The sequence below is a fragment of the Pelodiscus sinensis genome, unplaced genomic scaffold, assembly GCF_049634645.1.
Source record: "Pelodiscus sinensis isolate JC-2024 unplaced genomic scaffold, ASM4963464v1 ctg64, whole genome shotgun sequence".
NCBI lineage: Eukaryota > Metazoa > Chordata > Testudines > Trionychidae > Pelodiscus > Pelodiscus sinensis.
This window is the reverse complement of record NW_027466015.1, coordinates 693,331-719,190: the sequence shown is the minus strand read 5'-3', so window position 1 is coordinate 719,190 and position 25,860 is coordinate 693,331. Positions and strand designations below refer to the sequence as shown.

Genomic DNA, 25,860 nt, shown 5'->3' with positions numbered 1-25,860 from the left:
GCACCCGGGCTTGGCCGCTGTGGGCCGACAGGACGCTGGGCGGTCCCAACGCCTGCTGTTCACGCAGGGAATCAGTGCTGGAGCGCCCCCTTCTGGCTGGTGTCATGCCTGCTCCTCCCTGTGAACAGCACCGCCCCCTTGCGTTTGGACCCCCACCCGCCCAGAGGGCGGTGCCCTGCCGCAGCCCCCGCAGTGAGCCCCAAAGCCCCTGTGCCCACCGTGCCTCAGTGACCCTGCCCAGCGTCATCTGGCCACTCAGCACTGGCGGGGGGTGGACCTGCCTGGGGCCTCCCTGCAGCCCTGGTAGCCTCAGGTGCCTGCCTCTGGGCCTCACCTGGCCAGCGCTCCCCAGCCCCGCCCCTCTCAGGTACCCTCTGTCCTCCCCTCCCCTGCTGCCCCCCCAGCCAGCTGGGCCCTGATTGGCTGTTACCTGCTGGCTCCTGGCCCAGCCCTCCCCCAGGGCTGGTTATCCCTTGCAGAACCAGGGCGGGGCCCATTCTCATGGGCTTATGGAGGGGAGCCGGGCAAAGAGCCGCTGCACACGGGTGCAAGGGCCCTGCGGCCCAGCTTGGCCCTGGCTGGAGCCCGAGCGGGGGTGTCTGGCGGGGGCCCTGCCCACGGGCTGCCTGCGGCACAGCACACAGTTAGGGGCCCAGGGCGCTGCACCCCGGCTGGCAGGGCTAACAGGCCCAGTGCCCACGGCCAGAGGCTGCGCCGCGCTGCTCCTGGCCTGCCAGGCTCTTGCTCAGGCCGCTTTCCCGGGGCTCCAGGTGAAGGTCACGGTCCTGGCAGACAGCGACCCCGGGGCTCCCGTCCGGTACGTGGTGCAGGTCTTCACTGGCTACCGCCGGGCAGCAGCCACGACGGCCAAGGTAGGCCGGGCGCTGCGGGCCCCGTCTCCACCGCTCCCGCCAGGCAGCTCGGGGGGCTGGTGCCCACGGGGCCAGGGGGTCCTGCCAACACAGCCCCGGCCAGGGCCGCGCCAGAGGCGGCTCGTGCCACCAGCTGGGGGGTGACTGCAGGGGGCGGGGCGAGTTCTGTGCGGCAAGGGGAGGGGTGCACCGGGGTCTGTGCCAGGCGGGTCGCTGTGCAGGATGGGGCAGGGCTGGGGGGGGGTCTGCGCCCCAGGAGCGGGGCCAGGGGGGGCAGGGCCGGGGGGGGTCTGCGCCCCGGGAGCGGGGCCAGGGGGGGCAGGGCCAGGGGGGTGTCTGCACCCTGGGAGCGGGGCCGGGGGGGGGGCAGGGCCGGGGGTGTCTGCGCCCCGGGAGCGGGGCCGGTGGGGGGCTCTGCGGCCCGGGGGGGGGCCGGGGGGGCTGCAGCACTGGGCTCTCGGGCGCAGGTGGTGCTGACGCTGTACGGGAGCGAGGGACGGGGGGCCGGGGGGGCTCTGCGCCCCGGGGGGGGCCGGGGGGGCTCTGCGCCCCGGGGGGGCTCTGCACCCCGGGGGGGGTCGGGGGGGCTCTGCGCCCCGGGAGGGGCCGGAGGGGCGGGGGCCGGGCGGGGGCCGGGGGGGCTCTGCGCCCCGGGGGGGTCCGGGGGGGCTCTGCACCCCGGGGGGGGTCGGGGGGGCTCTGCGCCCCGGGGGGGGCCAGAGGGGCCGGGGGGGCTCTGCGCCCCGGGGGGGGGCCGGGGGGGCCCTGCGCCCCGGGGGGGGCCGGGGGGCTGCAGCGCTGGGCTCTCGGGCGCAGGTGGTGCTGACGCTGTACGGGAGCGAGGGACGGGGGGGGGCCGGGGGGGCTCTGCGCCCCGGGGGGGGCCGGGGGGGCTCTGCGGCCCTGGGGGGCCGGGGGGCTGCAGCGCTGGGCTCTCGGCGCAGGTGGTGCTGACGCTGTACGGGAGCGAGGGCCGGAGCGAGCCGTGCTGCCTGCGGGACCCCCACAAGCCCGTGTTGGAGCGCGGGGGGGCCGATGTCTTCCTGGTCCGCACCCGGCGCGCCCTGGGGGAGCTGCACCACGTGCGGCTCTGGCACGACAACGCCGGGCCCAGCCCCTCCTGGTACGGAACCGAGCGAGACACTTCGTGGGGGAGGGGCGGCGGGTACCCGGGCGCGGGGGGGGGCAGTGGGGGAGGGGCGGCGGGTACCCGGGCGCGGGGGGGGCAGTGGGGGAGGGGCGGCGGGGCCCCGGGCGCGGGGGGGGCAGTGGGGGAGGGGCGGCGGGTACCCGGGCGCGGGGGGGGCAGTGGGGGAGGGGCGGCAGGGCCCCGGGCGCGGGGGGGGCAGTGGGGGAGGGGCGGCGGGGCCCCGGGCGCGGGGGGGCAGTGGGGGAGGGGCGGCGGGGCCCCGGGCGGGGCCAGTGGGGGAGGGGCGGCGGGGCCCCGGGCGCGGGGGGGGCAGTGGGGGAGGGGCGGCGGGTACCCGGGCGGGGCCCTGACGGGGCTGCTGCCCGCGCAGGTACGTGCGGCAGGTGGTGGTCAGCGAGGTGGCCGCGCGGAGGAAGTGGCATTTCCTCTGCAGCACCTGGCTGGCTGCAGACCTGGGCGACTGCCAGCGCGACCGGCTCTTCCCCGCCGCCTCCCGCAGCCAGCTGCTCTGCGCCAGGTGAGCGCCTCCGCCCGCCCCCCCCCCCCCGCTCCCGGGCCTCCGCCCCCCCGCTCCCGGGCCCCCGCCTCCGCCCCCCAGCTCCCCCGCCTCCGCCCTCCCCGCCCCCCCAGCTCCCCAGCCTCCTGCCCAGCTCCTGTGTCTCCACTCAGCCCCCCGACTCCTGCCCCCCCTTAGCTCCTGCCTGCGAGCAGCCACAGCCAGTGCCTCTCCCTTCCCCCCCCCAGGCGGCTGTTCTGGTCGGCGCTGGTGGACAAGGTGACGCAGGAGCACCTGTGGCTGTCGGTGCTGACCCGCTGCCCCTGGGACCCCTTCACGCGGCTCCAGCGCCTGGCCTGCTGCCTGACCCTCCTGCTGTGCACCATGCTCATCAACATCCTGTTCTGGAGGGACCCCCCTGGGGCCGGCAGCCAGGGGGCCCTGGAGCCAGGTGAGACGGGGGCTCCCATAAGGGCGGAGCGGGGGTAGGGGCGGGGACAGGGCCGGGGGCTCCCATGAGGGCGGGGCGGGGGTAGGGGCGGGGGGCAGGGCCGGGGGCTCCCATGAGGGCGGGGCCGGGGGTAGGAGCGGGGGCAGGGCCGGGGGCTCCCATGAGGGCGGGCCGGGGGCAGGGCTGGGGGCGCTCCCATGAGGGCGGGCCGGGGGCAGGAGCGGGGGCAGGGCCGGGGGCGCTCCCATGAGGGCGGGCCGGGGGCAGGAGCGGGGGCAGGGCTGGGGGCGCTCCCATGAGGGCGGGCCGGGGGCAGGAGCGGGGGCAGGGCTGGGGGCTCCCATGAGGGTGGGGCCGGGGGCAGGAGCGGGGGCAGGGCTGGGGGCTCCCATGAGGGTGGGGCCGGGGGCAGGAGCGGGGGCAGGGCTGGGGGCTCCCATGAGGGTGGGGCCGGGGGCAGGAGCGGGGGCAGGGCTGGGGGCTCCCATGAGGGCGGGCCGGGGGCAGGAGCGGGGGCAGGGCTGGGGGCGCTCCCATGAGGGTGGGGTGGGGGCAGGAGCGGGGGCAGGGCTGGGGGCTCCCATGAGGGCGGGCCGGGGGCAGGAGCGGGGGCAGGGCTGGGGGCTCCCATGAGGGCGGGGCCGGGGGCAGGAGCGGGGGGCAGGGCTGGGGGCGCTCCCATGAGGGTGGGGCGGGGGCAGGAGCGGGGGCAGGGCTGGGGGCTCCCATGAGGGCGGGGCCGGGGGCAGGAGCGGGGGGCAGGGCTGGGGGCGCTCCCGTGAGGGTGGGGCGGGGGCAGGAGCGGGGGGCAGGGCTGGGGGCTCTAGTGCATTTCCAGGCGGATGTGCTGTCACGGAGCTGGGGCAGCGGGGGACTCCGGGCTCCATGCTGCGGGGCCACTTTGCAATGCCACGCGGAGCCCCCCCAGCTGATCCCGGCTCCCTGCAGCTTTGCCCCTTGAAGCTCCCCCTCTCCCCGCCTTAGGCTGCCTCTATCCGGTAGAGAGAGCAAGGGGGGGTATCGACTCGTCCTTAACCCCCCGCCGGGCCCTGCCCCTCTGTGCTGGCTGCAGGGGGGGCCTTCGGGGCCTAGCGCACTAGGCCAGGGGGTCCGAAGCAGCCCAAGCCGGGGCCCGATGCACCAGGACCAACCAGGCAGACGCTGGGGCCGATGACACGCCCAAGGGACCTGCGGGGACCGGCCGCCCCGCGGGGGCACCTGGCAGCGCTTGGGGCCCTTGTGGCGCCCTAGAGGCTGGGTCCCACCCCTCTCCCTGGGCAGGCGACCCACCAGCGCAGGCCCGGCTCCAGCACGGCTCCTCACATCCCTGCCCCAGCTGTGGGGCCGTGCTCCCATTCAAACCCCTCATGCCACACCGGGCCCCACAGCTGCTGTGGCCCTGGCGGTGCCTCAGTTTCTCCCTGACGGCGCCTCTCCCTGTGGCAGGGCCTGTGGCGCTGAGCTGGAGGGAGCTGCTGGCCAGCCTGCAGACCGCGCTCATCCTGCTCCCCGTGAACCTGGCCGTCGTGCGCCTCTTCCAGCTGCTCCCGCCCCAGGGGCTGCCGCTGCCCCACGCCACTGGCCAGCTGCCGCGGGCCTCGGCCCCCCCGCGCCACGCCGCCCCCCTGACACGCATCAGGCAGGTGAGCCCGGAGTGGGGCCTCCTCCCCTGTGGCCCCCAGAGCCGCCCCCCCAGGTCCCTCATGCTGGGCTGCTGCCCCACGCTGCAGGAACGCCTCCCCGGACCCCCAGCTGGGGGTTGCCCCGTGTGGTAGCAGGTCCTGCGCGGGGGGCAGCGTGCTCCCAGGGGCCAGGCAGGGAGCCGGCTCCGAACTCACCCGCCGGTTCCAGCCGCCTGCCCAGCCTGGCCCCTTGGCGACGGGGAAGGGCCCCGCCGGACGCGGTGGCACTGGGCAGGGCAGCCACGTCCCGGCGTCTGTCCCTTGCAGGAGCTGCAGGACACGCTGGGCCTTCTGTCCAGGACCCAGCCCGGCCTGGAGCCGGAGGCTCTACCCCAGGAGATGGACAGCGTCCCCCAGCTCGTGCACAGCCTCTGCCGCCGGGTGGGCTCGGAGCTCCAGAGGGCCAGCCGCCGGGACGGGGAGCCGGGCCAGCCCTGCCTGGTCACCGGTACGGACACCGGCCTCGGTCGCCCTGCTGCCCGCCAGCCCGAGCCCTGCCCCGGCGCGCAGCCAGCCGCCCCTGCCACGCCTGCCTGGCCCTCGCCCTCCCGTGCGGCAGCTCCCACCTGGGGCGCTGGGGCAGTTCCCAGCCCAGCGGCTGGCAGCCTCCGGGACTGGCCCAGCTCTTCACCTTCCCAGTGGGTCACCCCACAGAGCCCCCCGCACCTTGGCCCCACTGACCCCACCAACCCCCAGCGCCTTCGCCCCCTGACCCCACCAACCCCCCAGCGCCCTGACCCCGCCGACCCCCAGCGCCTTGGCCCCCTGACCCCACCAACCCCCCAGCGCCCTGACCCCGCCGACCCCCAGCGCCTTGGCCCCCTGACCCCACCAACCCCCCAGCGCCCTGACCCCGCCGACCCCCAGCGCCTTGGCCCCCTGACCCCACCAACCCCCCAGCGCCCTGACCCCGCCGACCCCCAGCGCCTTGGCCCCCTGACCCCACCAACCCCCCAGCGCCCTGACCCCGCCGACCCCCAGCGCCCTGACCCCGCTGACCCCCCGCGCCTTGGCCCCCTGACCCCACCAATCCCCCACCGAGCGGGGGAGCAAGGGGCCTGGCAAACAGGAGTGACGCTGCGGCACCTGCTCTTTCAGAGAGCTGGGGCCACCTCAGCAGCTACCTGAGCCACGTGCTGGGGCCGCTGCCGGGCCAGCTCCGAGCGCTGGACGGCCACGCGCAGGCTGCCAGGCAGCTGCAGAGCCTTGTGGAGCAGCTGGAGCAGCCCCGCCCGCAGCAGGAGCCCGGGTCGGCCAGGTACCAGGCGCCGCGGCCGCTTTCCTTGCGCTGCCGGCGAGGGCTGGCGCGCCCCTGACCGCCTCTCCTCCTTCCAGGGGCGGGAGGAGCTTCCCCATCGCGGAGCCCCGCGCGTGCCAGCCCGGCCTCCCCTGCCGGCGCCCCAGAGAGGCGCTGTTCCTCTGCTGGCTCACCCTGGCTGGGGCCTGCCTGGCCTCCGCCTACTTCACCGTGCTCCTCAGCCTGCAGCTGGACAGGCAGCAGGCCACCAGCTGGGTCGTCTCCATGCTGCTCTCTCTGCTCCAGAGCATCTTCCTAATGCAGCCACTGAAGGTAAAGAGAGACCCACGTGCAAAGCACAGCTCAGCCCCGGTATAACCACGGCCACGGGCCCAGCCCCGGTATAACCACGGCCACAGGCCCCGCCCCGGTATAACCACGGCCACGGGCCCCGGTATAACCACGGCCACGGGCCCCGGCCCCGGTATAACCACGGCCCGGTATAACCACGGCCACAGGCCCCGCCCCGGTATAACCACGGCCCGGTATAACCACGGCCACAGGCCCCGCCCCGGTATAACCACGGCCACGGGCCCCGGCCCCGGTATAACCACGGCCACGGGCTCCAGCCCCGGTATAACCACGGCCACGGGCTCCAGCCCCGGTATAACCACGGCCACGGGCCCAGCCCCGGTATAACCACGGCCCGGTATAACCACGGCCACAGGCCCAGCCCCGGTATAACCACGGCCACGGGCCCCCGGCCCCGGTATAACCACGGCCACGGGCTCCAGCCCCGGTATAACCACGGCCGTGGGCCCCAGTCACGGTATAACCACAGCCACGGGCCCAGCCCCGGTATAACCACGGCCACGGGCTCCAGCCCCGGTATAACCACGGCCACGGGCTCCAGCCCCGGTATAACCACGGCCACGGGCTCCAGCCCCGGTATAACCACGGCCACAGGCCCCGGCCACGGGCCCCAGTCACGGTATAACCACGGCCACGGGCTCCAGCCCCGGTATAACCACGGCCACGGGCCCCAGTCACGGTATAACCACGGCCACGGGCTCCAGCCCCGGTATAACCACGGCCACAGGCCCCGGCCACGGGCCCCAGTCACGGTATAACCACGGCCACGGGCCCCGGCCCCGGTATAACCACGGCCACGGGCTCCAGCCCCGGTATAACCACGGCCACAGGCCCCGGCCACGGGCCCCAGTCACGGTATAACCACGGCCGCGGGGCCCCGGCCACAGTATAACCACGGCCGCGGGCCCCGGCCACAGTATAACCACGGCCGCGGGCCCCAGCCACGGCCCCCGGCCGTGGGTCACAGCCCCAGGAGAGCCAAAGGCCCCAGCCACAGCGCAGCCACGGCCACCGGTCCCAGCCTCACGACTCACAGGTGGTGCCCACGCTCAGCCCATCTGTTCCCGGGCAGGCCCCCCCCCTCCAGTGCGGCGACCCCCTCGCGGGGCCTCTCTCACCTGGGGCCCCCCCTCCGCCTCCGGGACGGCGCCTCTCAGGGCCTCCAGCCACCCGCCTCTGCCGTGAGCCCCTCAGGGGCCCCTCTCCCTGGGGCCCCCCTCCCAGAGGGGACAGCGCCCCCCTGCTCCCCAGCCCAGAGCGACCCCCAGCCAGTGCCCAGCAGTAGGGGCTATGGGGCTGTGAATCCAGCGAAGGGATCCTCAGGCCAGTCGCCAGGGCCCCCGCCCCCACGGCCGTCTCCCCGCAGCCGGCTGAGTCCTGCCAGCTCCCCCCCCCGACACAGCCCCCCCCAAACAGCCCCTCCGACACAGCGGACCGGCCGCGCGGGTTCGTCTCCCCCATGGCCCAGCCTCAGCCGGTGCCTCTGCCACAGGTGGCCGGGCTCACCCTGCTCTTCTCGCTGGTGCTGAAGAGGCTGCTGTGGCCGGACCCGCGGAAGGAGGAGCAGCTGCAGAGGGTCCTGGCTCTCCTGGGTAGGGGCTGCGGCTGGGCCGGAGCTGCCTGAGCCTTGGCAGCAGAGAGGCCTTGACCGGGTTCGGGGGAGGGCTCGGCCGGGCTCGAGGGGGCGGGGGGCACAGCTGGGCTCAGAGGGGAGGGCTCAGCAGGGGTCAGGGAGGGGGGCTCGGCCGGGCTCGAGGGGGCGGGGGGCACAGCTGGGCTCAGAGGGGAGGGCTCAGCAGGGGTCAGGGAGGCTCAGAGGGGCGGGGGGCACAGCTGGGCTCAGAGGGGAGGGCTCAGCAGGGGTCAGGGAGGGGGGCTCGGCCAGGCTCAGAGGGGCGGGGGGCACAGCTGAGCTCAGAGGGGAGGGCTCAGCAGGGGTCAGGGAGGGGGGCTCGGCCGGGCTCAGAGGGGCTGGGGGCACAGCTGGGCTCAGAGGGGAGGGCTCAGCAGGGGTCAGGGAGGGGGGCTCGGCCGGGCTCAGAGGGGCGGGGGGCACAGCTGGGCTCAGAGGGGAGGGCTCAGCAGGGGTCAGGGAGGGGGGCTCGGCCAGGCTCAGAGGGGCGGGGGGCACAGCTGGGCTCAGAGGGGAGGGCTCAGCAGGGGTCAGGGAGGGGGGCTCGGCCGGGTTCAGAGGGGCTGGGGGCACAGCTGGGCTCAGAGGGGAGGGCTCAGCAGGGGTCAGGGAGGGGGGCACGGCCGGGCTCAGAGGGGCGGGGGGCACAGCTGGGCTCAGAGGGGAGGGCTCAGCAGGGGTCAGGGAGGGGGGCTCGGCCGGGCTCAGAGGGGCGGGGGGCACAGCTGGGCTCAGAGGGGAGGGCTCAGCAGGGGTCAGGGAGGCTCAGAGGGGCGGGGGGCACAGCTGGGCTCAGAGGGGAGGGCTCAGCAGGGGTCAGGGAGGGGGGCTCGGCCGGGCTCGGGGGGAGGGGGGCACAGCCAGGCTCAGAGGGGAGGGCTCAGCAGGGGTCAGGGAGGCTCAGAGGGGCGGGGGGCACAGCTGGGCTCAGAGGGGAGGGCTCAGCAGGGGTCAGGGAGGGGGGCTCGGCCAGGCTCAGAGGGGGGGGGCACAGCTGGGCTCAGAGGGGAGGGCTCAGCAGGGGTCAGGGAGGGGGGCTCGGCCAGGCTCAGAGGGGCGGGGGGCACAGCTGAGCTCAGAGGGGAGGGCTCAGCAGGGGTCAGGGAGGGGGGCTCGGCCAGGCTCAGAGGGGCGGGGGGCACAGCTGGGCTCAGAGGGGAGGGCTCAGCAGGGGTCAGGGAGGCTCAGAGGGGGGGGGCACAGCTGAGCTCAGAGGGGAGGGCTCAGCAGGGGTCAGGGAGGGGGGCTCGGCCAGGCTCAGAGGGGGGGGGCACAGCTGGGCTCAGAGGGGAGGGCTCAGCAGGGGTCAGGGAGGGGGGCTCGGCCAGGCTCAGAGGGGGGGGGCACAGCTGGGCTCAGAGGGGAGGGCTCAGCAGGGGTCAGGGAGGGGGGCTCGGCCGGGCTCGGGGGGAGGGGGGCACAGCTGGGCTCAGAGGGGAGGGCTCAGCAGGGGTCAGGGAGGGGGGCTCGGCCGGGCTCGGGGGGAGGGGGGCACAGCTGGGCTCAGAGGGGAGGGCTCAGCAGGGGTCAGGGAGGGGGGCTCGGCCAGGCTCAGAGGGGCGGGGGGCACAGCTGGGCTCAGAGGGGAGGGCTCAGCAGGGGTCAGGGAGGGGGGCTCGGCCAGGCTCAGAGGGGCGGGGGGCACAGCTGAGCTCAGAGGGGAGGGCTCAGCAGGGGTCAGGGAGGGGGGCTCGGCCAGGCTCAGAGGGGCGGGGGGCACAGCTGGGCTCAGAGGGGAGGGCTCAGCAGGGGTCAGGGAGGGGGGCTCGGCCAGGCTCAGAGGGGGGGGGCACAGCTGGGCTCAGAGGGGAGGGCTCAGCAGGGGTCAGGGAGGGGGGCTCGGCCGGGCTTGGGGGGAGGGGGGCACAGCTGGGCTCAGAGGGGAGGGCTCAGCAGGGGTCAGGGAGGGGGGCTCGGCCAGGCTCAGAGGGGGGGGGCACAGCTGGGCTCAGAGGGGAGGGCTCAGCAGGGGTCAGGGAGGGGGGCTCGGCCAGGCTCAGAGGGGCGGGGGGCACAGCTGGGCTCAGAGGGGCGGCTCAGCAGGGGTCAGGGAGGGGGGCTCGGCCGGGCTCAGAGGGGCGGGGGGCACAGCTGAGCTCAGAGGGGCGGCTCAGCAGGGGTCAGGGAGGGGGGCTCGGCCAGGCTCAGAGGGGCGGGGGGCACAGCCAGGCTCAGAGGGGAGGGCTCAGCAGGGGTCAGGGAGGGGGGCTCGGCCAGGCTCAGAGGGGCGGGGGGCACAGCTGGGCTCAGAGGGGAGGGCTCAGCAGGGGTCAGGGAGGGGGGCTCGGCCAGGCTCAGAGGGGCGGGGGGCACAGCTGGGCTCAGAGGGGAGGGCTCAGCAGGGATCAGGGAGGGGGGCTCGGCCGGGCTCAGAGGGGCGGGGGGCACAGCTGGGCTCAGAGGGGCGGCTCAGCAGGGGTCAGGGAGGGGGGCTCGGCCAGGCTCAGAGGGGGGGGGCACAGCTGGGCTCAGAGGGGAGGGCTCAGCAGGGGTCAGGGAGGGGGGCTCGGCCGGGTTCGGGGGGAGGGGGGCACAGCTGGGCTCAGAGGGGAGGGCTCAGCAGGGGTCAGGGAGGGGGGCTCGGCCGGGTTCGGGGGCGCCCCACACTACAGCACAGTGGCCTAGCCGAGGTCCGACTTGTGCTGGCCCGTTTGCATCACAAACCCAGAGGCGGCTCCCAGGCAGGAGGGTCCGTCCCGGGCTCTGGCACAAGCTGCCCCCCCAGGCTGCGCATGGCTACCACAGAGCACCTCGGCCCCCCGGCCAGGCTCAGCGCCTGCCACCCGCTGGCACGGCGGCCCAGAGCTGGTCAGAGCACCAGGCAGACACGCCAGGCTGCCCCAGGCGCTCTGCAGACCCACACGTGCGTCACGCCCCTGAAGAGCAGCTGCCCAATCAGGCCAGAGGGAGGGCACCACACGCTGCCCTGGGGGTGCACAGAGACACACCCGCTGCTCCACACAGGCAGGGAGAGACTTCCTGGAACCTCCCTGAGTGGTTGCCCTCCCATCCTGTGGCAGAGAGTTCCGCAGGCCCACGCGCGACTGAGTGAAACGTGGCCCTGCCAGCCAGTTGCAGTCTGACTGTGAGTTCTGTCTGCGGGGCCCGGGGCCCTCCCAGCCAGACACAGACCCGGTGGCAGCCCCCAGGGTGCCTGCCTGATTCACAGCCCCCAGCACCCTTCACAGCAGACGTGTGAGCCAGGTGACCTCTGCCCCTCCCCCAGGCAGGCACTGGGTGTGGGGCCCGTCCTCGGCCCTGGCACCTGCTGCTCAGCTCTTGGCAGGCCACAGTCAGCCCTGGGCTCAGCCCTTTGCTTTCCCTGCTAGGAGATGTCCAGGGGCCTGCACTCTGGAATGCCTTGGGGAGGGGCGTGATGGGGGAGGGCCGGTCTGGGGAAGGGTCAGGGAGGGGCGTGATGGGGGAGGGCCGGTCTGGGGAAGGGTCAGGGAGGTGCGTGATGGGGGAGGGCCGGTCTGGGGAAGGGTCAGGGAGGGGCGTGATGGGGGAGGGCCGGTCTGGGGAAGGGTCAGGGAGGGGCGTGATGGGGGAGGGCCGGTCTGGGGAAGGGTCAGGGAGGGGCGTGATGGGGGAGGGCCGGTCTGGGGAAGGGTCAGGGAGGGGCGTGATGGGGGAGGGCCGGTCTGGGGAAGGGTCAGGGAGGGGCGTGATGGGGGAGGGCCGGTCTGGGGAAGGGTCAGGGAGGGGCGTGATGGGGGAGGGCCGGTCTGGGGAAGGGTCAGGGAGGGGCGTGATGGGGGAGGGCCGGTCTGGGGAAGGGTCAGGGAGGGGCGTGATGGGGGAGGGCCGGTCTGGGGAAGGGTCAGGGAGGGGCGTGATGGGGGAGGGGTCAAGGCTAATTCCCCACTCTGGCACGATGAACACAGAAGTGGGGGCCCCCAAATCTGATCTCTCCAGGCTTTGGTACAAAACCTCCCCTCAAAATCCTAATCCCCGGATCTTGGGAATCCGCTGCCCCCATCAAGTGCTGTTGAACCCACACGCGGGGTGGGCACTGGAACCCAGCCCGGGCCCCCCAACGGCTTTTCCCCAAAGAGCTTGAAAAGAAAAGAGAAAATACCAGCTGCCGGCTGTGGCTGCTGCCCCCTAGCCAGAGGCCTGCAGGTCCCACAGACAGGTTTTCCAGGACACAGAATGAACCAATACCGGGTTAAAAAAAAAAAGAAATAACTTTTATTATCCAAAACAGTACTCCTGTTGCAAGCATAACGACTAGATGGAAAAAGTCACCAATTAATATATGCATGGGGGACCCCCATGGGCCCAGGACTTGGTTACAAAAGAGGAAACCCCATTTCTAACAGCACAGCCATCAGATCCAAATTCCCAAACCAGAAAACAATAAAACCTGACGCATTTATCTCGACTTTACCCTACTTACACATTATGAAGAGAGTTTTTCTTGGAGAGAGACATGTCTGTTGTCTCCCACAGTAGCTAGCGAGCAAACTGGCTCAGAGACAAAGGAAGGAAAAGTTAAAAATCCTTTGTCCCAGTTTGAAATCCCTACCTGAATTGCTATTGGCTGACCAGATACCTGGCTAGGTACAGGGACATCTTTAACCCCTTAGTCTCCAGGCTGCTGACCATCCCTCATGGTTATGCCAGGCCAGGCCGGGGTAGGACTGGGAGGGGTGTGATGGAGGTCAGGCTGGGAAGGGCCAGGCCAGGGAGGGGGCATGACGGGATGGCAGGGCTGGGGAGGGGCGTGAAGGGGTAGGGCCAGGCCGGGGGAGGGGCAGGCCGGGGGAGGGGTGTGACAGGGTCGGACCAGGCCGGGGGAGCGATGGGGAGGGCCAGGCTGGGGAGGGGGCGTGACAGGGTCGGGCCAGGCCGAGGGAGGGGCAGGGAGGGCCAGGCCAGGGGAGGGGGCGTGATGGGGTGGGGTAGAGCCAGGCCGGAGGAGGGGGCGTGACAGGGTCAGGCCAGGCCGAGGGAGGCGCAGGGAGGGCCAGGCCAGGGGAGGGGGCGTGATGGGGTAGGGCCAGGCCGGAGGAGGGGGCGTGACAGGGTCAGGCCAGGCCGAGGGAGGCGCAGGGAGGGCCAGGCCAGGGGAGGGGGCGTGATGGGGTGGGGCCAGGCCGGGGGAGGGGCGGGGCAGGCCCTTAGGCCACTACGGGTGCTGCAGCCCTGACACGTCTCTTTCTGCAGCCAGGTGCCCCTACATGGAGCTGCCCGGGTCAAGAGACTGGACTGACCCCGTCTACCAGCCCCCGCCCCCGAGGCCAGCGCCACCCAGCAGGGGCAGGCGCGGGAGGGCGAAGCAGCTGTACTCTCAGCTGGGCGAGATCGCAGGTAGCGGGCGGCGCTGCTCACAGCCCCGGGCGATGGCAGCTCCTGCAGGCTCCTGTCCCCAGCTTTGGAGCTGCCCCCGCCAGCAGCACTGGTGCTGGGTGACGCGATCCCCCGGCCCTGCCCTAGCAGCTCACACACAGAGCCGGTGCCAACGGGCCAGGCCGGGTCTGGGCACCACTGAGGGCGAGTTGCTCAAACTCGGGGCTCCTCACAGCCCCCAGACTGGAGACCTTCCTAAACAGGCCACACACCGGTCTCACCGAGCGCTGCAGCTGCCTGCCTGAAGCCTCACGAGCAAAACCCCCCCGACACCCCAGCTCTCCCTGTGCCCCAATCAGGGCCGGCCTGAGCCATTTGCACCCCCGGGACCCCGGGAGCATGGTGCCGCCCCAGGGAGTGCGACACAAGCGTGGCCCCGTCCCCGCCCAGGAGCCCCACACGGCGCCCCTACAATGGGGCACCCTGGGCGGTAGCCCAGCTGGCTTGTACCTTGGGCTGGCTCTGGCCCCAATCAGCCCCGGGCCTAACACACAGGCGAGGGTTATAGAACCCAATCGCACCTACCCCAGACGGGTTCTTCCAGTGCCAAGAAGCCAGCCACAGGTCGCAGGTCCATTTACACTCTGGATCCCACCCACACACCACGCTGGGCCAGTCCTTCAGCATCTACCACCTAGAGCTTTATTACGAAGAAAGAAAAGCCTGAGAGTGAGGTTGAGGAGAATCCGTCACCTGCATCGACTCTCCCAGTTCTCGACACAGGCTCGTAGCAGGGACGTTCTAGCTCCTGGCTTACAAGTCTCTGGTTACATCCTATGTCAACACGGGTCCACGGTTCTTCCCGGCTCGTGGTTCCTGCGAGGCTGCATCTGGGATCAGAAACAAAACTCAAGACAAGATGGAGGGTGCACATGGCGCTTATAGACCTCTCCTGAGTCCTGGCATCTTCCTGGCCAGAGCAGGTCACTGCAGGTCACATGGTCCATTGACCTAGCCCTGTGTCCCAAGTCAGCAACCGTTATCCTGGCTGGCTCGCAGGTCTCCAGACATTCCCTGGAGCTACGTCTAGACTGGCATGATTTTCTGCAAACGCTTTTAACGGAAAAGTTTTCCATTAAAAGCATTTGTGGAAAAGAGCGTCTAGATTGGCAGGACGCTTTTCAGCCAAAGCCCTTTTTGCAGAAAAGCGTCCGTGCCAATCTAGACGCGCTTTTCCACAAAAAAGCCCCGATTGCCATTTTCGCGATCTGAGCTTTTTTGCAGAAAACAAATCTGAGCTGTCTACACTGGCCATGTTGCGCAAAAGCTTTTGCGCAAAAGGACTTTTGCGCCGAACGGGAGCAGCACAGTATTTCCGCAGGAAGAACTGATTTCTTACAGTAGGAAGTCAGTGTTCTTGCGGAAATTCAAGCAGCCAGTGTAGACAGCTGGCAAGTTTTTCCAGAAAAGCAGCTGCTTTTGCAGAAAAACTTGCCAGTCTAGACACAGCCCAGGTGGGTCTCTGGCACTTAGATCTATTGTCCATGGAGCCTCACTCATTAGCATAGCCACTGGCTGAGCGTTCCTTGCCAGCGCTCTGCCTCGGCCTGAGAATTTTCCAGCATCAACACAGCGTCCATGTTTGTAACTCCACACACAGACATCACACAAGCACATGAATAGCACACGCAGAACCAGTAGAACAGGAGCTTTCATGTGACACCTCACATGGCCCCCTTTGTATACACTTTGGGGGCAACCCCCCCCGGGGGCAGCAGTGACCTGGCTGCTCCCCTTAAAATCCAGTAACGTGACACAGGGTACCCGCCAAGGCCCCGTCGGGCGAGCCGGGCGCAGGGTACCCGCCAAGGCCCCGTCGGGCGAGCCGGGCGCAGGGTACCCGCCAAGGCCCCGTCGGGCGAGCCGGCCGCAGGGTACCCGCCAAGGCCCCGTCGGGCGAGCCGGCCGCAGGGTACCCGCCAAGGCCCCGTCGGGCGAGCCGGCCGCAGGGTACCCGCCAAGGCCCCGTCGGGCGAGCCGGCCGCAGGGTACCCGCCAAGGCCCCGTCGGGCGAGCCGGCCGCAGGGTACCCGCCAAGGCCCCGTCGGGCGAGCCGGGCGCAGGGTACCCGCCAAGGCCCCGTCGGGCGAGCCGGGCGCAGGGTACCCGGCCAAAGCCCCGTCGGGCGAGCCGGGCGCAGGGTACCCGCCAAGGCCCCGTCGGGCGAGCCGGCCGCAGGGTACCCGCCAAGGCCCCGTCGGGCGAGCCGGCCGCAGGGTACCCGGCCAAGGCCCCGTCGGGCGAGCCGGGCGCAGGGTACCCGGCCAAGGCCCCGTCGGGCGAGCCGGCCGCAGGGTACCCGGCCAAGGCCCCGTCGGGCGAGCCGGCCGCAGGGTACCCGGCCAAGGCCCCGTCGGGCGAGCCGGCCGCAGGGTACCCGGCCAAGGCCCCGTCGGGCGAGCCGGCCGCAGGGTACCCGGCCAAGGCCCCGTCGGGCGAGCCGGCCGCAGGGTACCCGCCAAGGCCCCGTCGGGCGAGCCGGCCGCAGGGTACCCGCCAAGGCCCCGTCGGGCGAGCCGGCCGCAGGGTACCCGGCCAAGGCCCCGTCGGGCGAGCCGGCCGCAGGGTACCCGGCCAAGGCCCCGTCGGGCGAGCCGGCCGCAGGGTACCCGCCAAGGCCCCGTCGGGCGAGCCGGCCGCAGGGTACCCGCCAAGGCCCCGTCGGGCGAGCCGGCCGCAGGGTACCCGCCAAGGCCCCGTCGGGCGAGCCGGGCGCAGGGTACCCGCCAAGGCCCCGTCGGGCGAGCCGGCCGCAGGGTACCCGGCCAAGGCCCCGTCGGGCGAGCCGGCCGCAGGGTACCCGGCCAAGGCCCCGTCGGGCGAGCCGGCCGCAGGGTACCCGCCAAGGCCCCGTCGGGCGAGCCGGCCGCAGGGTACCCGCCAAGGCCCCGTCGGGCGAGCCGGCCGCAGGGTACCCGCCAAGGCCCCGTCGGGCGAGCCGGCCGCAGGGTACCCGCCAAGGCCCCGTCGGGCGAGCCGGCCGCAGGGTACCCGCCAAGGCCCCGTCGGGCGAGCCGGGCGCAGGGTACCCGGCCAAGGCCCCGTCGGGCGAGCCGGCCGCAGGGTACCCGCCAAGGCCCCGTCGGGCGAGCCGGCCGCAGGGTACCCGCCAAGGCCCCGTCGGGCGAGCCGGGCGCAGGGTACCCGGCCAAGGCCCCGTCGGGCGAGCCGGGCGCAGGGTACCCGGCCAAGGCCCCGTCGGGCGAGCCGGCCGCAGGGTACCCGCCAAGGCCCCGTCGGGCGAGCCGGGCGCAGGGTACCCGGCCAAGGCCCCGTCGGGCGAGCCGGCCGCAGGGTACCCGCCAAGGCCCCGTCGGGCGAGCCGGCCGCAGGGTACCCGCCAAGGCCCCGTCGGGCGAGCCGGGCGCAGGGTACCCGGCCAAGGCCCCGTCGGGCGAGCCGGGCGCAGGGTACCCGGCCAAGGCCCCGTCGGGCGAGCCGGCCGCAGGGTACCCGGCCAAGGCCCCGTCGGGCGAGCCGGCCGCAGGGTACCCGCCAAGGCCCCGTCGGGCGAGCCGGCCGCAGGGTACCCGCCAAGGCCCCGTCGGGCGAGCCGGCCGCAGGGTACCCGCCAAGGCCCCGTCGGGCGAGCCGGGCGCAGGGTACCCGCCAAGGCCCCGTCGGGCGAGCCGGCCGCAGGGTATCCGCCAAGGCCCCGTCGGGCGAGCCGGCCGCAGGGTACCCGCCAAGGCCCCGTCGGGCGAGCCGGCCGCAGGGTACCCGGCCAAGGCCCCGTCGGGCGAGCCGGCCGCAGGGTACCCGCCAAGGCCCCGTCGGGCGAGCCGGCCGCAGGGTACCCGCCAAGGCCCCGTCGGGCGAGCCGGCCGCAGGGTACCCGGCCAAGGCCCCGTCGGGCGAGCCGGCCGCAGGGTACCCGCCAAGGCCCCGTCGGGCGAGCCGGCCGCAGGGTACCCGCCAAGGCCCCGTCGGGCGAGCCGGCCGCAGGGTACCCGCCAAGGCCCCGTCGGGCGAGCCGGCCGCAGGGTACCCGCCAAGGCCCCGTCGGGCGAGCCGGGCGCAGGGTACCCGGCCAAGGCCCCGTCGGGCGAGCCGGCCGCAGGGTACCCGCCAAGGCCCCGTCGGGCGAGCCGGGCGCAGGGTACCCGCCAAGGCCCCGTCGGGCGAGCCGGGCGCAGGGTACCCGGCCAAGGCCCCCGTCGGGCGAGCCGGCCGCAGGGTACCCGGCCAAGGCCCCGTCGGGCGAGCCGGCCGCAGGGTACCCGGCCAAGGCCCCGTCGGGCGAGCCGGCCGCAGGGTACCCGCCAAGGCCCCGTCGGGCGAGCCGGGCGCAGGGTACCCGCCAAGGCCCCGTCGGGCGAGCCGGCCGCAGGGTATCCGCCAAGGCCCCGTCGGGCGAGCCGGCCGCAGGGTACCCGCCAAGGCCCCGTCGGGCGAGCCGGCCGCAGGGTACCCGGCCAAGGCCCCGTCGGGCGAGCCGGCCGCAGGGTACCCGGCCAAGGCCCCGTCGGGCGAGCCGGCCGCAGGGTACCCGCCAAGGCCCCGTCGGGCGAGCCGGCCGCAGGGTACCCGGCCAAGGCCCCGTCGGGCGAGCCGGCCGCAGGGTACCCGCCAAGGCCCCGTCGGGCGAGCCGGCCGCAGGGTACCCGCCAAGGCCCCGTCGGGCGAGCCGGGCGCAGGGTACCCGGCCAAGGCCCCGTCGGGCGAGCCGGGCGCAGGGTACCCGCCAAGGGCCCCGTCGGGCGAGCCGGGCGCAGGGTACCCGCCAAGGCCCCGTCGGGCGAGCCGGCCGCAGGGTACCCGGCCAAGGCCCCGTCGGGCGAGCCGGCCGCAGGGTACCCGGCCAAGGCCCCCGTCGGGCGAGCCGGCCGCAGGGTACCCGGCCAAGGCCCCGTCGGGCGAGCCGGCCGCAGGGTACCCGGCCAAGGCCCCCGTCGGGCGAGCCGGCCGCAGGGTACCCGGCCAAGGCCCCGTCGGGCGAGCCGGCCGCAGGGTACCCGGCCAAGGCCCCGTCGGGCGAGCCGGCCGCAGGGTACCCGGCCAAGGCCCCGTCGGGCGAGCCGGCCGCAGGGTACCCGGCCAAGGCCCCGTCGGGCGAGCCGGCCGCAGGGTACCCGCCAAGGCCCCGTCGGGCGAGCCGGGCGCAGGGTACCCGCCAAGGCCCCGTCGGGCGAGCCGGCCGCAGGGTATCCGCCAAGGCCCCGTCGGGCGAGCCGGCCGCAGGGTACCCGCCAAGGCCCCGTCGGGCGAGCCGGCCGCAGGGTACCCGGCCAAGGCCCCGTCGGGCGAGCCGGCCGCAGGGTACCCGGCCAAGGCCCCGTCGGGCGAGCCGGCCCGCAGGGTACCCGCCAAGGCCCCGTCGGGCGAGCCGGCCGCAGGGTACCCGCCAAGGCCCCGTCGGGCGAGCCGGCCGCAGGGTACCCGGCCAAGGCCCCGTCGGGCGAGCCGGCCGCAGGGTACCCGGCCAAGGCCCCGTCGGGCGAGCCGGCCGCAGGGTACCCGCCAAGGCCCCGTCGGGCGAGCCGGGCGCAGGGTACCCGCCAAGGCCCCCGTCGGGCGAGCCGGGCGCAGGGTACCCGCCAAGGCCCCGTCGGGCGAGCCGGCCGCTGGGTACCCGGCCAAGGCCCCGTCGGGCGAGCCGGGCGCAGGGTACCCGCCAAGGCCCCGTCGGGCGAGCCGGGCCGCAGGGTACCCGCCAAGGCCCCGTCGGGCGAGCCGGCCGCAGGGTACCCGGCCAAGGCCCCGTCGGGCGAGCCGGCCGCAGGGTACCCGCCAAGGCCCCGTCGGGCGAGCCGGCCGCAGGGTACCCGGCCAAGGCCCCGTCGGGCGAGCCGGCCGCAGGGTACCCGGCCAAGGCCCCGTCGGGCGAGCCGGCCGCAGGGTACCCAGCCAAGGCCCCGTCGGGCGAGCCGGCCGCAGGGTACCCAGCCAAGGCCCCGTCGGGCGAGCCGGCCGCAGGGTACCCAGCCAAGGCCCCCGTCGGGCGAGCCGGCCGCAGGGTACCCGGCCAAGGCCCCGTCGGGCGAGCCGGGCGCAGGGTACCCGGCCAAGGCCCCCGTCGGGCGAGCCGGCCGCAGGGTACCCGCCAAGGCCCCCGTCGGGCGAGCCGGGCGCAGGGGTACCCGCCAAGGCCCCGTCGGGCGAGCCGGGCGCAGGGTACCCGCCAAGGCCCCGTCGGGCGAGCCGGCCGCAGGGTACCCGCCAAGGCCCCGTCGGGCGAGCCGGCCGCAGGGTACCCGCCAAGCACATACAGCAGGACCTGGCAGGGGCTCTGAACTACCTTGTTGGGCTCCCGCGGGGCTAAGGGAGGCTGGGAGGAACCTCGGGGCCCAGACCTGGCCCACAGGAGCTGGGGTCCTGCCCCACCAGCGGGGCCAAGGCTGGGCCAAGGCTGCTAACGGCCATGAGGGTGGCCTGGCCCTGCGGGCGCCCGTCCCCCAAATACTCCAGGTCCGAGTGGCCACTGTCTGCCCACAGCGCAGCTGGTGCTGCTGGCGGCCCTGCTGGGCATGTGCTACACGGAGCGGAGCCCCGACCAGCTGCACCTCAACCAGGCCATTGGCAGGAGCCTGGCGCGCCACTTCCAGCACGTCCGCAGCCCGGCCCACTTCTACAGCTGGGCCCGCAGCACCTTCCTGCCGGGCCTCCATGGGCCAGAGCCTGGTGAGAACCCCAGGACCCGCCCACTCCCGCCCCAGGGCCTGCCTGAGCCCTGCCTGCCCCCCGCCCGGCCCTACCTGCGCCCCGGGGCCTGCCTGAGCCCTGCCTGCCCCCCGCCCGGCCCCACCTGCGCCCCGGGGCCTGCCTGAGCCCTGCCTGCCCCCCGCCCGGCCCCACCTGCGCCCCGGGGCCTGCCTGAGCCCTGCCTGCCCCCCGCCGGGCCCCACCTGCACCCCCGGGGCCTGCCTGAGCCCTGCCTGCCCCCCGCCCGGCCCCACCTGCGCCCCCGGGGCCTGCCTGAGTCCTGCCTGCCCCCCGCCCGGCCCCACCTGCGCCCCCGGGGCCTGCCTGAGCCCTGCCTGCCCCCCGCCCGGCCCCACCTGAGCCCCGGGGCCCCGCCTGAGCCCTGCCTGCCCCCCGCCCAGCCCCACCTGCGCCCCGGGGCCTGCCTGAGCCCTGCCTGCCCCCCGCCCGGCCCCACCTGTGCCCCCGGGCCCTGCCTGAGCCCTGCCTGCCCCCCGCCCGGCCCCACCTGCGCCCCCGGGGCCTGCCTGAGCCCTGCCTGCCCCCCGCCCGGCCCCACCTGCGCCCCCGGGCCCTGCCTGAGCCCTGCCTGCCCCCCGCCCGGCCCCACCTGCGCCCCCAGGACCTGCCTGAGCCCTCCCGACCCGCTTGCCCCCTGCCCGTGCCCCTTTAGGGCTCCAGAGCAGCTGGACGGTGAAGAGCCCTCGGGCTCGGTGCCACCAGCCTGGTCCCCTGGCCAGAGGAGTCTGCCGGGCTCCCGCGTGGCCCGGGGGCGGCGGCCGGTGCCGTGTCCAGCGAGCGGTGCTGCCGGACCCCGGGCGCCCCCCCCACTCAGCCCCGCCCCTCGGCCCCTCTTGTGCCGCAGGGCTCACCGCGGACGGGACCGGCTTCCTCCTCGGCAGCGTGCGCCTGCGGCAGCTCCGGCCCCAGCCTCGGGCCCCGCTCTGCTCCTGCCGCGGCGCCGGGCCAGCCTGGGGCCCCGCCGGCCAGGGCAGGGGGCCGCGGGACAGCGTGTGGGAGCTGCAGGGCGCCGAGAGCCTGCGGGAGCAGCCCGTGTGGGGGCAGCTGGCCCTGTACCCCGGAGCAGGCTACCTGGCGTCCCTGGGCACCAACGCCAGCAGCGCGCACAGGTGGGGCCGGGCCCTGGGGCAGCGGGGCGCGGGCTGTAGGGGCGGGGCCGGGGCTTGGGGCTCTGGAGGGGGCTGGCCTGGGGGCGGCAGAGCGGGGGGCCCCGCCCCGCTCCGCTAACGGCCAGTGGCGCCCGCAGCGTCCTGCAGTCCCTGGAGCGGAGCCGCTGGCTGGACGGGTGCAGCTGCGCCGTCTTCGTGGAGTTCAGCGTCTACAGCGCCAGCGCCAACCTGCTCGTGGAGTTCAGCGTCTACAGCGCCAGCGCCAACCTGCTGTGCGTGGCCACCCTGCTCCTGGAGAGCGCCGGGACGGGTAGGGGCTTCGCCGGGCTGGGAGCCCAGCGGGGCCGGGGCTGAGGCTCCCACCTGCCCTGGCTCCCCCTCGCTGCCAGGCCCCCGAGGCACCGGGAGGTTCCCCACTGGGCTTCGCCAAGAGGAGGGGGGGGGCGGAGCCTCCCTGGGGACGGCGGGGGCCTGGCAGCTGCTCAGCCCCACCCCCGGCCCACCCAGAGCCTCCCCAAACCGCTCAGCCCCGCCCCGAGCCTCCCCGCACCCCCAAACCGCTCAGCCCCGCCCCGAGCCTCCCCGCACCCCCAAACCGCTCAGCCCCGCCCCGAGCCTCCCCGCACCCCCAAACCGCTCAGCCCCGCCCCGAGCCTCCCCGCACCCCCAAACCGCTCAGCCCCGCCCCGAGCCTCCCCGCATCCCCAAACTGCTCAGCCCCGCCCCGAGCCTCCCCGCACCCCCAAACCGCTCAGCCCCGCCCCGAGCCGCCCCGAACCCCCAAACCGCTCAGCCCCCACCCTAACCCGAGGGGGGTTGCTACGCGGCGGCGGAAGCCGGGTCCCTGCTCTGGGGCCCCTCGAGGGAGGCTCCGGTGCCTGGGCCCCTTCCACCCGCAGCCGCCTTGGGGCCGGGGCTCCAGAGCCGACCGCTCCGCTCCGCTGCCTTTGTCCTCCCAGGCGCCTTCCTCCCCTCGGCCCAGCTGCAGAGCATCCGGCTGGACGGCAGCCCCGGCCTCACCCCTGCGGCCTGCGCGCGAGCCGCCTGCCTCCTGCTGCTGCTGCTCCACATCTGGCTGCAGGTGAGCCCCCCCGCCCTGCCCAGCCCCTCCCGGCGGGCGTGAGACCCCCGCCCCCTGCTGCTCCCCCCAGCGCTGCCACGAGCCTGGCCCCCGCTCTCCAACAGCCCCCGCTGCGCCCAGGGGTCCCCTCCGCGCGGCCCCTCCCCGGCCTGGCCCCCTCGCTCCCCCGCTGCACCCAGGGGTCCCTTCCGCGTGGCCCCTCCCCGGCCTGGCTCCCCCGCTGCACCCAGGGGTCCCTTCCGCGCGGCCCCTCCCCGGCCTGGCCCCCTCGCTCCCCCGCTGCACCCAGGGGTCCCCTCCGCGCGGCCCCTCCCCGGCCTGGCCCCCTCGCTCCCCCGCTGCACCCAGGGGTCCCCTCCGCGCGGCCCCTCCCCGGCCTGGCCCCCACACGCCCAGGGCTCCCCTCCGCGCGGGCGCTGGCCCCTCCCTGGCCGGTCGCTCTGCTGGGGCCAGGGCACCGTGTCCTGCGCCCGCCGTGGGCCCCACTGCCCGGCCGGGCCACGATGCGTGAGGCCCGCGGTGACCTCGCCTGTACCCAGGGGCGGCGACTGAGGCAGCAGCGCTGGGGATACTTCCGCAGCCCGAGCAACGTGCTGGACGGGAGCATCGTTCTCCTGGGCCTGGCGGCTGGCGGAGTCGCCGTCGAGTGCCACTTGCTGCAGCAGAGCGCGCTGGAGCAGCACCGCCAGGACCGCCGGCGGTGAGCAAGGCCCCAGGAGCGCCCATGGCCAGGCTGGCACGAGCAGCAGCCAGACACGTCTCGGCCCTCCCCCGGCCTCCAGGGCCAGGCCAGGCCCAAGAGCTGGGCAGGGGCCAGGCCACAGACTGCCGGCCGCTGAGCAAACTGTGAAGTTTAGCTACGAATGAACTGTGCCCCTCCCTCCCTCCCTCCGCCCGGGCAGGCGCGGTTTCCACCTAGGGCTCCCAGCGGGGAGAGGCAGCATGTTTCTGCTGGGGGTGGAGCAGGCCCCGCCCAGGCAAGCGGGGCTCCCTGCCCACAGCGCAGGCCCTGGCCGGCCAGCAGCTGGAGGGAGACGGAGCTTTGCCTGTGGGATTTAGCGGGTGGCATGACAAAGGTCAGTCACGCTGCTGACGCCAGAGCCCTCTGTGTAGAGGGGGGTTCGCGGCAGCTGCCCGAGGCCCTGCACTTTGGGGGCCCCACATCAGCTGCCTCAACTGCCCTACAGCCAGGCCCCACCCTGGCCTGAGGGGTTGTCGGGAGGCCCAGTGCGGGCCAGCAACAGGGGCTGCTGGGTGGGGAACAGATGCTTCTGCTGGGCGACGAGGCTCCAGCTCTGCTGCTCGGTGGCCGGGGCCGCGGGGGAGGTGCTCGGGGGCCAACGGGCCGCGGGGGACGCACTCGGGGGCGGGGAATGTGCTTGGGGGCAGGGGCCGACGGGCTGTGCTTCTCTCCGGGGCAGGTTTGTCAGCTTCTACGGGCCAGCGCAAGCGGCCTCCGCGCTCACCTGCCTGCTGGCCTGCCTGCTGGCCCTGGCCACGTGCAAGCTGTGCAGCCTGCTGCAGCTCAGTCCCCGCATGCGCCTGGCCAGCCGCACCCTGCGCCGCGCCTGCCGGGAGATGCTGGGGCTGCTGCTGGTGCTGCTGGTGCTGCTCCTGGGCTACGCCATGGCGGTAAGTCGCTCTGCGGGGCGCCCTGCACATTCCTGGGCAGAAGCAGCCAGGCCAGGGATTCCCCACGTCAACGGGCCAGACGTCCATGGAGACTGGGTCCGTCAGTGGCTGCTGAGCAGGGAGGGTGTCCCTGGCCCGTGCCAGGAGCTGGGAGCAGGTGGTGGGAGGGATCCCTGGGCGGTTCCCTGTTCTCTGGGCGCGATGACCTTTGGGCCGTTCTCACCTTCGCTCCCCTTTGCGTCCCTGCCCCGGCTCCAGTGTAACCTCCTGTTTGGCTGGAGCATCCGCAGCTACCGGACACTCTGCAGCGCGGCAGTGACCATTGTGGGGCTCCTGGTGGGGGACTTCAACTACGACACGGTGAGCGTGCCAAGCCAGCTGCCAGCTGGTTCCCCCAGTCCGGCCCAGCGGGGAACTGCTGCGGGGGAGCAGGAGAAACGAGGGGGGCCCACGCCAGTGGAGCTGTGCAGCTCCTCCCCCAGCTTTGGGGCCAGACCCTTCTGCCCCAACACAGACTGGGCGCTGCTGGGGGCTCGCCTGCAGCCCAGCCAGGGGGAGGGGCCCGCGGCCCAGCTGCTCGGGCGGATTGCTGGCAGGCACCTGCCTGGAGGTCAAAGCTGCCTCTGGCTGGATGCTTGACGGGCCTCCTGCCCCACATGCCGGGCTGGGCGGGGGCTGCTGCCTTCCAGGTTCTCAACTTGGACCCCGTCTTGGCTGCCCTGCTGATCCCCACAAGCATAGTCTCCATGCTGTACGTGCTCACAAACCTGCTGGTCTCCGCCCTGCTGACCACCTTCGGCGAGGAGCGGGCAGCGGCCATGGTAGGCACCGTGGCCTTGCCCCGGCTCCCCAGGCGGTGGGGGGGGAGGCAGGCGTGTGTGGCTGCATGGTGGGGGAAGGGCAACAGCACACAGGGCCCCGGCTCCTTCAGTGGGGACGCGCTGCCTGCACGCCGGGAACTGGCCCTTCTGCTTGTCCTCTCTCCTCCGCAGGCAAGCCAGGAGGAGTCCATGATCCAGCTGATGCGCCGCAAGCTGGCGGCCTTGCTCGGACTGAAGCAGCAGCCCTGGCTGGAGCCCCTGCAGGGCGGAGCAGCGCAGAGAGCTGGGCCTGGCTGACCCTGGAGACCCAGCTGCCATCCCCACCCCCTGCCTGTTTCTGCTAAGAACTTCAGCTCTTCCTGCTTCTCCCCCCCCCCCCCCCCCCCAGGCCTGGGGGCAGGAGTAGGGGGCCTGTTCTGGTTCCAATAAATCGTGTGTGAAAGTGACTGTGCCCCCCGACAGCGCCCCGCTCTGGTGCAGAGGCCATGGCTTCCCCAGCTGGCTGAATGCTGCAGCAGTGCTCTCTACAGCAGGGGGGGTCTCCCCTTCTTCCCCACAAAATCCCTTTCAATGTGTGCGCTGTGAGCGCCCTCCCAGGCCCGTTTCCTTCCTGCCCCAAGGCCTCACTCTGCTCACTCCATCCTCCTCCTTCCCCCAGCCTCACTCACTTGCGCCAGGCTGGGGTAGGAGGTTAGGGTGCAGGCTCTGGTTGAGAGTGTGGGAGGGGCTTAGCCCAGGGTGGAGGAGTGGGATCCAGGAGGGGTTTCAGGGTGCAAGCTCTAGGAAGGAGTTTGGGGGCAGGAGGAGGTTCAGGGCAGGTTCTGAGACTGCTTCCGGGTGGTGGAGCAGTGGGGTTAAGGCGGCTCACTCCTGAAAGCAGCTGACATGTACCAGCAATGGCTCTGTTGCACCAGGTGCTGCCCCTCATCTACAGGCACCGAGCCCACAGGTTCTACTGGCCACGGTTCCCCATTACTGATCAATGGAGCTGCAGGAACGGTGTCTGCAGGCAAGGACAGCATGTGGAGCCCCCCTGCTCTGCCTTTCTCAGGGGCCGCAGGGACACGCCAGCCACCTCCCGGAGCAGCATTTACCAGAGGGAGAATGACTCCAGTTAAGCATGTGAGCACTCACTACTCCAAGAATTACATGGAAGCATAAGAGAGAACTGAAAATGCTGAAATGCACAGACCAGTCAAACCCCCCAAGCAGTACAAGATGGAACAGCAGCCGCCCGTGTGTGTGGAGTCGGAGATGAGAGAGGAGGACAGTGTGCCTGTTGGTGAGAATGGCAGATGCTGTGTGT

The 25,860-nt window shown here is 73.7% G+C and overlaps 1 protein-coding gene across 1 annotated transcript in view; it reads left to right on the top strand.

Moving 5' to 3' along the window:
• The window catches only part of PKD1L3 (polycystin 1 like 3, transient receptor potential channel interacting), a 53,075-nt gene extending 28,209 nt beyond the window's left edge, over positions 1-24,866 (top strand). Inside the window, exons 14-32 of the mRNA XM_075918206.1 lie at positions 771-872; positions 1,817-1,995; positions 2,393-2,539; positions 2,767-2,969; positions 4,416-4,612; positions 4,919-5,099; positions 5,750-5,909; positions 5,987-6,221; positions 7,753-7,852; positions 13,066-13,209; positions 19,684-19,869; positions 20,756-21,020; positions 21,158-21,330; positions 21,824-22,101; positions 22,641-22,801; positions 23,523-23,733; positions 23,992-24,093; positions 24,423-24,554; positions 24,726-24,866. Of these exons, the coding sequence (XP_075774321.1) occupies positions 771-872; positions 1,817-1,995; positions 2,393-2,539; positions 2,767-2,969; positions 4,416-4,612; positions 4,919-5,099; positions 5,750-5,909; positions 5,987-6,221; positions 7,753-7,852; positions 13,066-13,209; positions 19,684-19,869; positions 20,756-21,020; positions 21,158-21,330; positions 21,824-22,101; positions 22,641-22,801; positions 23,523-23,733; positions 23,992-24,093; positions 24,423-24,554; positions 24,726-24,851 (3,282 nt within the window). The 3' untranslated portion in view covers positions 24,852-24,866. The remainder of the gene's footprint in view (positions 1-770; positions 873-1,816; positions 1,996-2,392; positions 2,540-2,766; positions 2,970-4,415; positions 4,613-4,918; positions 5,100-5,749; positions 5,910-5,986; positions 6,222-7,752; positions 7,853-13,065; positions 13,210-19,683; positions 19,870-20,755; positions 21,021-21,157; positions 21,331-21,823; positions 22,102-22,640; positions 22,802-23,522; positions 23,734-23,991; positions 24,094-24,422; positions 24,555-24,725) is intronic.
• The last annotated feature ends 994 nt before the right edge of the window (positions 24,867-25,860 follow it).